The following is a 13,693-nucleotide window of genomic DNA, read 5'->3' as shown; positions in this document are numbered from 1 at the left end:
TACACCCCTTGAGAGTAATGTCAGGAATCTGATTATGATATAGACTTTTATAATAAGCAGGCAGTAAAATTCATTTCATTTAACTAAACTTCTGTTAACTAAACCATTCACAAACATCTATTTCCATGATGGAGTTCAAATTCACATCCTGTTAGATGGAAAAGAGACATGATGTCCACTTGGCCAGCCACAAATGTGATTGTTCAGAGGAACATCAAGAGAGTGAACATATGGCATTAACAGTAGTAGTATCACTAATATAGCATTATCAGTAGAAGTATCACTAATATGGCATTATTACCATTCTAGATCATGCAATCAGAGCTAGTGTAAGGTGGTATGTTGCTTTAATAGAGGGGAGGGATGAGAAAGATTAATAAAAAAAAGCATTAAATTAATCTATTTACATCTTATTCTTGGTCTTTTTCTTGCCAGTTAAAAAGAAAAAATATCTAAGTGGATTGATACATTTAGTAGCCTTAAAAGACTCAACTACAATGTCTGCCAGTATTTCAGACTTGACAAATAACTGATGAATTCAGAAGAAAATTGTTGATAGGAAGATAGCAGTAATGCAGACTTAACATTTTCTCATTGTAGTAAAATTATGGAGACTACAACCGTGTTAGGAATAATTACTTATATGGTGTCAATGGTGCATTACATCAAGCAATACTTAGTCTTTATTTGAGTTGTAAGTCAGCAATTAGAACTGAAGGAAGTACAGGAAGATGGTTTAATGTTAAATCTGGTGTGAGACAAGGATGTACATTATCCCCTCTGTTATTCGTTATCTATATGGATCACATTATGAAGGAAAGTGGTATTAAACACGATATCAGAATTGGAGATGTTAATGTCAGCTCTCTGCTTTATACGGATGATGTTATGCTTCTAAATAAATCTGCTACAAGTCTGCAAGATTCCCTGACTAAATTGAATAACTGTTGTAATAGATATGGTATGAAGGTCAGCATTAAAAAGACTAAGACAATGAAAATAGGCAGAAACATTGAAAATATCAACTATAAGTTCTCCATTGTGAATGGAGAACTTATAGAACAAGTAAAACATTTCAGCTACTTAGGTACGATTTTTAGTGAAGATGGTAAATTAAATATGGAAATAGACAACAGAATCAACAAAGCTGGTATGGTAGGAAGTCAATTGAATAAATTCATATGGAATAAGAGAGAAATTAGTCGGAACACTATAAATTAGCTGTATACAAGACAGTGTTCAAACCAGTTTTAACTTATGGATATGAGAGCTGGGTCAGAAGTAAAATACTTGACCAAAGACTGGAGACCGCAGATATGAGTCCACTAATCTTTCTCAGGACTCTCATATCTGCGGTCTCTAGTCTTTGGGCAAGTGTTTTAACAGATGGCATCAATGGCAATATCATATTAAAAATGAGGATATTAGGAAAGAACTTGACAGTGTCAGCAACCAGGAATGCGTTAGCAGAGCTAATCTCAGGTGGTATGGTCACTTAAATAGAATGGGCGAGGAAAGATTAGCAAAACAAGCGTTCTCTGCCAGGTTGGCAGGAAAACGACCCAGAGGAAGACCAAGGTATAGGTGGATTGATACGGTAAAAAGTGCTTTAGACAATAGAAATATAAGATCTGATAATTTTGGCGTCTTGACAAGTAACAGACTGATTTGGAGGAAAATTGTAGATAGGAAGTGAGTAATGATGCAAATTTTTCATGTAGTACTATCATATCCTGTACACCCCTTGAGGGTACATGTCAGGCATTTGATGATGATGATATTAAGGTCATCTAGAGTATACACATATACAAAGACAAGCTATATTACATTTCTAACAGAAAGCCAAAGTGACAATAATTTGATCAATAGTTCTTCTACAGCCTGACCTCTAGTGAAAAAAATAAAATAAAAAAACCTTCAAACAAATTTATATAGATAGTTTTAATACAGCAAAGTGGTTGCCTAATCCATATAACTAATTCTTATAACTAACCATAATTAACTATATATAACTAATTATAGTTGACTATAATTATAATTTTTAGACCAAAAGGTACCAATCTTAGAGACCAATTTAATAATACTTGTGTTATTTTCTCCGTCTTTAGTTATTTTAAATGTACAGCATCCAAAATTCTGTAATACCATGCATCTCAATTGTTCACATTTTGTGCTACACTAATGCTTTCCTATGCCCCTAGAAGCAACAGGAAGAACTATCTCTCAACAGATTAAGGACCTCATTGATCAATCCTAGATAGGAAGACATGGACTCTGAGGATAGCTTTGACTAAGATGTTCTCTAACTTGTACAAGAAAATGATCTGGCACACCATAATGAATAAACTAGATGTGTCAATGCTGCTGAATGGTTAGTTATTTTTGATTTTTATGGCACAAAGATATCAAGGATCATACTGTGCTAGGACATAGGCTAAAGCAGTACATATGACAATGGTTGGTAGGACAATCACAAACATCCATATTCCTGGTGGAAATTGAGCCCGCAGCCTCTTGGTTGGAGAGTGGATATGCTAATCACTCAGCCAACCAGGCTGGCCTACTGCCATACGGAGACGTCCTTAATGAGTGCGGTTGCTCATTCTACAGGAAATGGAGGTATACATATTCCTGAATAGGGACAGTCTTATCAGACTGTCTATTCAAGAATGTCCATGATATCTTCATTGTCAACGGCAGATCCTCACTGAAAATGCAGTTTATCTTGCTAATATTTGAATTTGGATGATTTAATGGAACTTTCTCACTTATTTAGAAGCATTCTCTTCACCCTTACAATATTTACCATCATTTTTTATACACCCTGTCTATGCCTATCACATCAATAAAGGATCATCCTCTAAAAGACCTGGCAGATCATTTTGCAAAATATTAAGGTATGTTTTCCCACTGAGACATTTCTTAAGTATAATTCTATTAAACTGGTTTCCAACAATTCTGAACCATAAATTTTCCATAAATTGAGAGTGGGCATCCATTTCAGTTGTTGTATGAGAATTTTCTTCAGCTTATAAATGCTCATTACTGTTCACTCAATGTTTCATTGTCAAATAAAGTGTACGTTTTATTTTGGACAGGTTGATAAATGTCATGTTTAGATATAACATGACATTATATATCATAAATAATCCACAGCAGATGGCAGAGTACATGAATAAAAATATTATTATTTTATTTTATTATTATTACTGAATGTAAGTTGCAGTGCCTTGTGAATAGGAGGAAAAGGGGGGGGGGGTATTACTGAAACATATAACCATTAAGGGGTTGTTATCAGATCGACATGGAAGAGATTTTTCATAGAATGGGAGGGGGGGGGGTACAACAAGAGGCCATCACTGGAAACTGTATAAGGAGGATGTGAGCAAGAGTCAGGCATATGTTCTTTGCATAGAGAGGTTGGCGAGTGGAATGCATTCCATGAGTGTGTGTGTTGTGGGTGTACACACAAGGAATCAGTTTAAAGAACGGTTGGATGAGCATTGTGTGCAATAGTGTGTACCTTCCACATTGAGTCTCCGACTCCATGGAGGTGAAATGTTAATAATAATAATTATTATTATTACAGGCAACTCCAAAGAATCCTTAGACTCATTGAAGGAGACTCTAAACATCATGTCAAGAACTATCCAACATTTGTGCAGCATCTATCATACTTTGCTTTGAACTCATTCACAGTCATGGCACCCACAACAGACTCCAGCAACCTATTCCACTAATTCACTACTCTCCAAGCAAAAAACCTAGTTCTAAACACCCTCACTAACCACACTTTACTCAGTTTTCATGTGGCACCAGAATTTGAAAAGCCTTCAATCTTCTTACATCTTCTCCACCTAGAATCCAGGTTTTACATCCATGTAGTGCGATACTCCATATCAATGTCTTTATTAATTTTTTTTTTTTTTTCAATTGTAGGTTGAGGTCTCCTGTTAAAATGCTTTTCATCTGAAAGAATTGGGATTCTGTATTGTTTTTTCTTGACATTTTTTGAATAATTTTTAGCAAATTTTGCTGACATGTGGGATTAAAGCTACTGTTCTAAATTGGCTGCATTTATTAGCATTATTCTTTTTTGGGATTGGTATAATAGTTGATTTCATAACCTCCTTTGGTATTTCTCCTCTATCATAGATTCGGACTATTAATTGACAGAGTAAGGTTTTTGTCTCATCACCTAGATTTTGTAGTAGTTCTGTAAGAATATTGTCTACACCTGGACTTTTTCCCTTACTCATTTTTGATAGTGCTTTAACAAATTCTTCTTGCATTATTAAGGATCCTAGATTATCTTCATTTTAATTTTCTATGTTAATATCGACATATAATTCACCGCCATTATAGAGATTTTCAAGATAGTTCTTCCATTTCATTAATACATCCTCAGATTCTGTGAGTAATTTTCCATTTTCTTCTTTGATGGCATTGTTTTTGCTATTCTTATTAAATTTGAAAGTCAATTTGTTAATTTCTTTATAGGCTCTCTCTATATTTTCTTTTTTAAATAATTCATCTATGTTATTACATTGTTCTTCCAGATATTCTTTTTTGGCTTGGCTACATTTTCTTGTAGATTTGATTTTTAAGATATTTGTATTTGGCCACATCTTCTTCAACAGCATTTTTATATTTTCTTCTTTTATCCATAAGGCCAAGTATTTCATCTGTTATTCATTTTCTTTTTTATCTTTTTTTGTATTTTTCAATCATTGATTTGATGCATTTGTAATAGACTCTTTAATCATATTCCATTGGTTTTCAATATTATTCTACGTTTTCTGGAATGTTGTTGTCAGTTGCCTCTTGGTATCTTCTCTTTACTTCTTCATTCTTTAATTTTTCAAGGTCCCATTTTATTAGTTTGTCTCTTTTGATTTGTTTCCTATGTTTCAGTTCTGTTTTCATTAAGACAAGTTTATGGTCACTACTGATGCTGGCACCTGGATAGCTTTTATGATTTTTTTATTTGGTTTCTGTATCTTTTCTTGACCAATATATAATCTATTTGATATCTATTTGAATCCCCAGGTGTATCTTCTTTTAGGAACTTGAAATAACGTATTTGCTAAAACTAAATGTTTTTGTGTACAAAATTCTATTAATTGCCTTCCACTTTCATTCCAACATCCAAGACCAAACCTTCCTGAAACATTGTCATTGTCCTCTTTTCCATTATAGCATTCCAATCTCCCATTATTACTGTATTGTCTCTGTATTTAAAACTGTTCCAGATATCTTCCATTTGTTCATAAATTTCTTCTAATTCTTCATCGCTATGTTGTGATGTTGGCATGTAGACCATTATAATATTAAGGTTTACTGGTTCATTTTGAAATACTTAGAGCCTTGATTCTGTCACTATGGTTAATTATTGTAGTGATTAAATTTCCAACTTTTTTTTTTCTGAAGCACTATTGCAATGCCTGACTCTCCCTTTTGTCCTAAATATATCATTCGAAATTTTCCAAGGGGTGCTTAAGGGTCAAAGCTGTATAAATAAGAGGAAAACTCCACAGAGCCTTTAAAGGAATGAGGAGAACCAACAAGGGCTTCTGATGTAATGTCCAATCCTCACCTTCTCATGGTTAACCCTGTTAGTTATCTACCTGAATACTGAACAAACAAGGATGGGATAGCAATTTGGGATTTAGCTGATCAAACTATATTCTTATTGGCTTGAACCAAAATACAAAATGATGGTACAACATGACAGAATTCCATGCTGGCTGGGGCATCACCAGGTTAAACAAGGCCCCCGTTGTTTTTACCAGGAAATCAGGGCGAACAGCGAAAAGTCAGCTACTGGAACAAATCTGAAAACACATCCCATCTCAACATCAACAGAGTTAAAGATCGGTACTATCAACATAAGAAGCCTGAATGGCAAAGAAATGAAGGAATTAGATAAGTACCAGATCACCATAATAGGGGTGACCGAAACAAAAAAAAAAAAAAAAAGAAAAAAAAACTGGTGAGATCTTTCTGAACAATAAATACAAAATGTCAAAATGTTATATTCAGGCAATGACAATCAAGGAAAAGAAGGAGTAGCAATACTATTCAACACTAAATACGAGGCTAATCTTCTTGAATGGCAGGTAATCTCAAGTAGAGTGATGTGGGCAAATATCAGAATGGGAACTGGACAATGAGACTTATATATGTCTATACTCCCACAGAAGGTTCTACTAAGGTTGAAGTGGAGAAATTTTTTGAGGCTTGGAGAAAGCAACTGACACAATGAAAAAGGAAAAGTTGGTCCTAGCTGGGGATCTAAATAGCAGAGTAGGAAATGATTGTCAAAAATATAAAAATATATTGGGAAAATTTGGAGAAAAGAGCAAAGCTAATAATAATGGCAAATATCTGTTGGATTTCTGCTTAGGACATGGACTGGTTATTATTAACACAATGTTCCAACATAAAATTTTGCACAAATTCACACAGAGAGAAGAGGCAAGGAATAAGAAAAGTCTCATTGACTACGTTATTGTTGATGTTTTCTCTCTACTGCATAACACTAGAGTGTACAGAGGATTTGAAATTGGAAGTGATCACCATTTAGTCTTGAGCAGGATAAAATTGAATTTCATATTGAAAAGAATAACATGTAAGAAAGGTTTAAAGCAAATAAAAGTTGAGCAGCTCTCAGATGTGAATTGTAGACTAAAATACACAAACATGATTAAAGAAAAAATGAAAGAGTTTGAGAACAGGAACCAAACCTTGGAGATTCAGTGGCAAGCCTTGAAGAAAACCTTGATTGATTCAGCCCAGAGAGGCATGTGGTGAGGTTGTCTGCAAGGATAGAAAATTCAGAACTCCATGGTAGACACAGAAAGTTAAAGAGACAGTGAAGGAAAAGAAAAAAGCGTATAAAAAGTTCCTGCAAATAAGTCAGCTTGTGCTCTTAGAGAATACAGAGACAAATGTAAGAAACTAAACACTGTGTAAAACTAGCTAAACAAAAGTCATGTAAAGACTTTGCTAAGAACATAGAAAATAAATATCAAGAGGATGGCAAGATATTCTGGAGGTTGTTGAAGAAGCTTAGAAATGGAGGAAAGAGTGCTGTAAAAGGACTTAGAGATGATAAAGGTGACATGAAAACAGGAGAAACAGATATCCTTGAAGTATGGAGTAATTACTTCAAAAAATTGCTAAACGAAACAAGCAGTGATAGCACTGTGGTAAAAAACACTCAACAGGCATACAGTCAGGAATACATATCCATACTAGAAGTAGAAAAAGCCATCAAAGGCTTGAAATGTGGAAAGGCAGCAGGAATAGATGATATTAGACCAGAAATGCTGAAGTATGGAAGTATAAAAGTCTTACAGTGGCCACACTGCATAGTTCAGAAAGCCTGGACAGAGGGACGAAATCCCGATGATTGGAGTAGAGCTCTCATAGTACCCATATATAAAAATGGAAATAAAACTGAATGTGAGAATTACAGAGGTATTTCCCTACTGAGTGTTCCTGGTAAGATTTATATATACTTGAGAAACGGTTGAGAAGAATTGTGGAAGAAAAGCTTGGTGAAGAACAAGCTGAATTCAGGCCAAATAGAGGCTGTCAGGATCAGATCTTCACTTTACGACAAACAGTTGAGAAATCATGGGAATATAACAAAGATCTGTATTTAAGTTTTGTAGATCTGGAAAAGGCATAATGCAAGGAGCCAAGAGAGAAGCTATTCCACATGCTACAGTTATATGGTGTCAATGGGGCATTATATCAACCAATATTTAGTCTTTATTTGAGTTGTAAGTCAGCAGTTAGAATTGAAGGAAGTACAGAAAGATGGTTTAATGTTAAATCTGGTGTCAGACAAGGATGTACATTATCTATATGGATCACATTATGAAGGAAAGTGGTATTAAATCTTGTAGTGGATTTATTTAAATCCGCTACAAGTCTGCAAGATTCTCTGACTAAAGTGAATACCTGTTGTAATAGATATGGTATGAAGTTCAGCAATAATAAGATAAAGATAATTAAAATAGGCAGAAGCATTGAAAATGTCAACTGCATTGTGAATGGAGAACCTGTGGAACAAGTAAAACATTTCAGCTACTTAGGTACGATTTTTTGTGAAGATGGTAAATTAAATATGGAAATAGACAACAGAATCAAAAAAGCTGGTATATTAGGAAGTCAATTGAATAAATTTATATGGAATAAGAGAGAAAATGTCGGAACACTAAATTAGCTGTATACAAGACAGTGTTCAAACTAGTTTTAACTTATGGATCTGAGAGCTGGGTCAGAAGTAAAACACTTGACCAAAGACTAGAGACTGCAGATATGAGAGTCCTGAGAAAGATTAGGGACACAAACAGATGGCATCAATGGCAATATCATAATAAAAATGAGGATATCAGGAAAGAACTTGAAATTGTCTGCATCCAGGAATGTGTTAGCAGAGCTAATCTCAGGTGGTATGGTCACTTAAACAAAATGGGCAAGGAAAGATTAGCAAAACAAGTGTTCTCTGCCAGGTTGGCAGAAAAATGACCCAGAGGACGACCAAGATACAGGCGGATTGATACGGTACAATGTGCCTTAGATGATAGAAATATAAGATCCGATAATGATAATATTGGAGTCTTGGCAAGTAACAGACTGATTTGGAGGAAAATTGTAGATAGGAAGTTAGTAATGATATAAATTTTTCAAGTAGTTCTATCATATCCTGTACACCCCTTGAGGATGCATGGCAGGAATTTGATGATGAAATTTTCCAATCCAGAAATCGCCCTGTCCCTCCCATCTCATCTCACTAATGCCCAGAATGTCATTTTAAGTCTTTCCATTTCTTTTTTTATATTTTCTATTTTACATGATTCTTGCAATTAGTAGTGAAAACTAATTTGTAGTCCATATGTTTAAAAAAATTTTTTAAGGTTTATATATATTTTGAATATAGAGTAATTTTAATACTCTATGTGAAGGACAATTTTCTTTGATAAATGAAGTGGTTATTCAAATCTTGCCTGTTAGGTTTACATAATTTATCAACTTATTTATTATGACCTGTGATAGCTGATGATTTGATGACCTCAAATAATTTATGGACTATGAAAGAATAATCGATTTTTTACTCGAATATGGATGGTAGGATTAAAGTACAGATTAAAGTAGGATTAAAATTAAATAACTTGACAAGTGAAGTTTCCAATATATGTGGGGTATGGAATATTTCTGTTGCTATATGGTCAATGGATCTAATTAAAGTTAAATTTAAGTCTGCTATTAAAATTGTTGAGTGAGGTTTGTAGGAAGGTTATACATGTTGAGTCACCTATACATAAAGACATCACCCACATACCAGCCATAAAAAGTAATGACTGAGCAAGGATTTAGTAAGCTAGATTCCAGATGCAACAAAATAGTTTGTCCAATTGCCCACTAATATTTTAGCCCATATGGAGTCCAAAGATTTGAATATAAATATCATTTTTTTTTAAATATTAGCAAAACAAGTGTTCTCTGCCAGGTTGGCAGCAAAACGACCCAGAGGAAGACCAAGATATAGGTGGATTGATACAGTACAAAGTGCCTTAGATGATAGAAATATAAGATCTGATAATGTTGGAGTCTTGACAAGTAACAGACTGATTTGGAGGAAAATTGTAGATAGGAAGTTAGTAATGATGTAATTTTTTTTCATGTAGTACTATCATATCCTGTACACCCCTTAAGGGTACATGGCAGGAATTTGATGATGATGATATTATTTTTAAATTTGAAAAAGTTTGAAGAAACTATTAATTTTATGAGTGCCAAAATATCATTAATTTCATTTTGTGCATGAGAAACAATTCCAATTTAGCTTCCAATTCTAACATCACAAATAAAGAATGTATAAATGATCAGAAGTGAAAATAACAAATATTTATTTGTAAAAAACAAAAGGAAAAAAAATGGTTATAAAGAACACAAATTCATTTACTTACTGTTCATTAGAACATAGCCACACATAACCATCCAGAGCTAGTTTATCATGACGAAGTGAAGATGTTTTATGTGCACACCATCGACACATGGGCCGATTTGGAAGTACCCCTAATTTAATTAACCATTTAACAGGTTCTTCCATATATTTTTCTTGTTCGAGCTGCTGTACTATTTAAAATGAAAATATACATATACATATAATATATATATAACTTGTATTAAAGACCAAACATATACACAGAGGCAGAGAACAGAAATGATGAAATAAAAAAGTATATTTTCATTATGTTTTAATCATGGATCTTAACTCAAAAATCTAGCAAGTTTCCATATTGCATAGATTTCAGGTAGCCTCATCAGAAACAGCTTACTATTAAAAACCATTATGAAATTCAATTAAGGTACTCCAAACTATTAATATATAATAAAATACCAATTCAGAAGCCAATATTTGCATTTAGGAGATGTAATTTGGATGCAACTGCTAATATCTGCAATATTACCATTGCATCTGAAGTGAAGATAACTTGACAAGTGAAATATTTTGACTAAAATGAATTATATGAAAAATTGACTAGAGAATTATAAAAAATTCAAGTAATGTTCAAAGAAACGTAGACAAGATAAGAAAAATAATTAGAACAAGAAGAGGCAAGAAAATATTTATCCACTCTTCTCTCTCCATGTGTAGGAAAAAGATTAACGTATATATATATATATATATATATATATAAAAACTCTAAAGACTTCATAAACAAAATAAAAGACATTAAACTGGATCCTATGGGCATCATGGTAAGGTTCAATGTCACAAGCCTGTTTTCCAACATTCCAAGAGAAGACAGCATAATAATCTTAGAAGAGATTTTTTTTTCTCCTGATAATAATGTCAAACTCTTCAAACATTGTTTATAGAACACTTTCAGTTACAAGACTTCTATCATGAACAGAACTATTAACTATTAGTTTCCTTATTCTTTCTGTTAATATCATCATAAGTACATTTCCCACATAACTCATTAGAGCAATTGTTCTGTAGTTTTTGTGGTCCATTTTGCTTCCTTTCTTGTGAATGGGTATTAGAACTACCTTGTTCATTCTTTTGCTGCTTACCCTTTGCTTCATACAATGTTGCACAAAGCGATGTTCATCAAATATCATCTTGCCATCATATTTCAGCATCTTCTCGGTGATCTCATCATTCCCAGGGCTTTTATTGTTCTTTAGATGCTTTATTGCCTATACAACCTCATCCCCTCAGTATATTTGTCTCTCCCTCTGTGCATCAATTAACCTCTTTTGAACCTCAACTTCTCTCTGTGTCTTATATAACAACACGGTATCTTCTCTGTGTTGTATTTGGTCACTTCTTAAATAATGAACTGAAATTTTATATTGGCTTTATTAGTTGACCAGATATTTGTAAAATATATAAGAATTGTCTACAAGTTTTACCAGCATTACTTCTGGCTTCTTCAGGATATGTGTAACGGTACATGGAACTAACGTTTACTAGTAAAAAAGAAGAATGGAGTAACACAGTCAAATAAATTAAAACGGCGCACGACATCATAAGCACGTCATGTAGTGTATCAGTCATTGTTTATTGAGCGTGTTATATAGTTTTTGACGAAATGAAATTATGGTAAGCTGAGCAAACTTATTAAGCTTTCCCAGATGTCTTTCAGAATCATTCCTTGATTTTTGCTTAGATTTTCTCATAGAAATCCTCCACAACAGCAACTTTCTGTCATGCAATATACATCATCCATCGTCATCCCTTATGCAAGCTCAGTGCCAAGAAAATTTCCAAACTCCTTTAGTCTTTCAACATCTGAGTTGCTCTCAAACCTGTCAAGACAATATTCCATATTTTAAGATCACCAAAGGACATTAATGCCTTCTTCAAATACGCAGGTGTATACAATATTCCATGTTCCTGTGGATTAAATTACATAGGGCAAAGATCGAGAAGCCTGGAAATTCAAATAAAAGAATGTAGGAGACGTGAACAACAACAGAACAGATACTTCAGGATTAGCCCATCACTTCTCGATCTCCAACCACACCATCGATTGGGATAAAAGCTCCATGACCTATATAGAAGAGGATTTTTGATGTAGAAATTCAAAGAAGCTGCTGTTGTACTCCGCTCTGGAGAAAATCTAAACAGAAATCAAGGAATGATTCTGAAAGACATCTGGATAAGTCTAATAAGTTCGCTCAGCTTACCAGAATTTCATTTTGCCAAAAACTATATAACGTGCTCAATAAACAATGACTGATACACCACATCCCATGCTTATGATGTTATGTGCTGTTTTAATTTATTTGACTGTGTTACTCCATTCTTCTTTTTCACTAGTAAACGTTAGTTCCATGTACCGTTACACATGTCCTGAAGAAGCCAGACAGTAATGCTGGTGAAACTTGTAGACAATTCTTATATATTTTAGAAAATTTGGTCAACTAATAAAGCCAATATAAAAATTTCAGTTCAACAAAGTATCTTGTTCATCTCTCTCTCTCTCTCTCTTTCATTCCTTCTATGTCCATGAAAGTGTCCCTCCCTTTTCATTGTTTATGGCTCTCTGCTTTGAGCTTCTTCTTCTGTATTCACCACAGTATTTACTGATATCCTTGTGCTACTATTTGTCTCTTCTAACTATCTGCTTCACTTCATCATTTTGCTTTATACTATTCTTCCATTTCCAATCTCTTGTAATCTTTAATGGTGGTTTTTTTTTTTTTTTTTTTTTGTTATGGAGTTTAATGTTTTTCTGTGTTTCATTTTTGTACTGAAAATGCCTGATACATAAATAAAAATTCCTAATAAAGAAGTAATTTCACATATCCTCAATGCTTTATTCATTTTAATTAAAAAGAACTTACATATAAAGAGAATGACTACACAAACACATTCCAATTTTTCTTTCAATGGTGTCATCTTCTATCGAAGGTCAGCGATCATCTTGGTAACTTGGTAAACAAACTATGATCTTGCATTGATCTGATCAGTTTTTTCTGTCCACATCTTGATGTTGTCACCAAGATATTCTTTTTCTTCCTGTAGCTCCTCTGCCATCATTTCTTCCTACCAAAATGGTTTGTAGAAGCTGATATTTGCTGTTTCTCGTGATGTGGCCAAGATATGTTTTTTTTTCATTTCTTAATTGTTTGTATGAGATCTTTGGATTTGCCAATGGATGTTATGACATCTTCATTGGTTATTTTTTCTGTCCATGATATCTTTAGCATTCATCTATATAGCTACATCTCAAAGGCTTCAATTTTCTTTATGGTTGCCTTCTTCAATGTCCATGTCTCAACTCCATAGAGCAAAATGGACCAGACATAACATTTCAGCATTTTGCATCTGACTTCTATGTTTAGATCTTTACTGCAGAATAATGCTGTCATTTTCATGAAAGACTGCAGTGCAACTTCAATCCTTGTCTTCATATCTATTTCAGGATCCCACCTTTCATTAAGCCAGCAACCAAATTATTTATATCTTGACACTTGACTGATGAAATACGGTCATCAGCAAACATCTAACGTCATCAATGAAACTGTCACCCATTGGGATGGGTGACAGTTTCATTGATGATGTTAGATGTTTGCTGATGACCGTATTTCATCTTGTTGATGTTTATATTTATTCCCATTCTTTGGCTTTCTATATATACTCTGTCAATGAGTTTTTGGA

At 33.7% G+C, this 13,693-nt stretch overlaps 1 protein-coding gene across 2 annotated transcripts in view; it reads right to left on the bottom strand.

Moving 5' to 3' along the window:
- Positions 1 to 13,693, bottom strand: part of row (zinc finger domain-containing protein relative of woc) — a 249,864-nt gene that overhangs the window by 145,933 nt on the left and 90,238 nt on the right. For both annotated transcript variants that reach the window (XM_090404758.1, XM_090404759.1), the window contains one exon: positions 9,984 to 10,152. In XM_090404758.1, the coding sequence (XP_090260884.1) occupies positions 9,984 to 10,152 (169 nt within the window). The remainder of the gene's footprint in view (positions 1 to 9,983; positions 10,153 to 13,693) is intronic.

This window comes from Typopeltis vanoorti, chromosome 15 (genome assembly GCF_054136105.1).
Source record: "Typopeltis vanoorti isolate ZY-2024b chromosome 15, IOZ_Tvanoo_1.0, whole genome shotgun sequence".
Lineage (NCBI taxonomy): Eukaryota > Metazoa > Arthropoda > Arachnida > Uropygi > Thelyphonidae > Typopeltis > Typopeltis vanoorti.
This window is presented reverse-complemented; position numbering and strand designations above follow the sequence as displayed.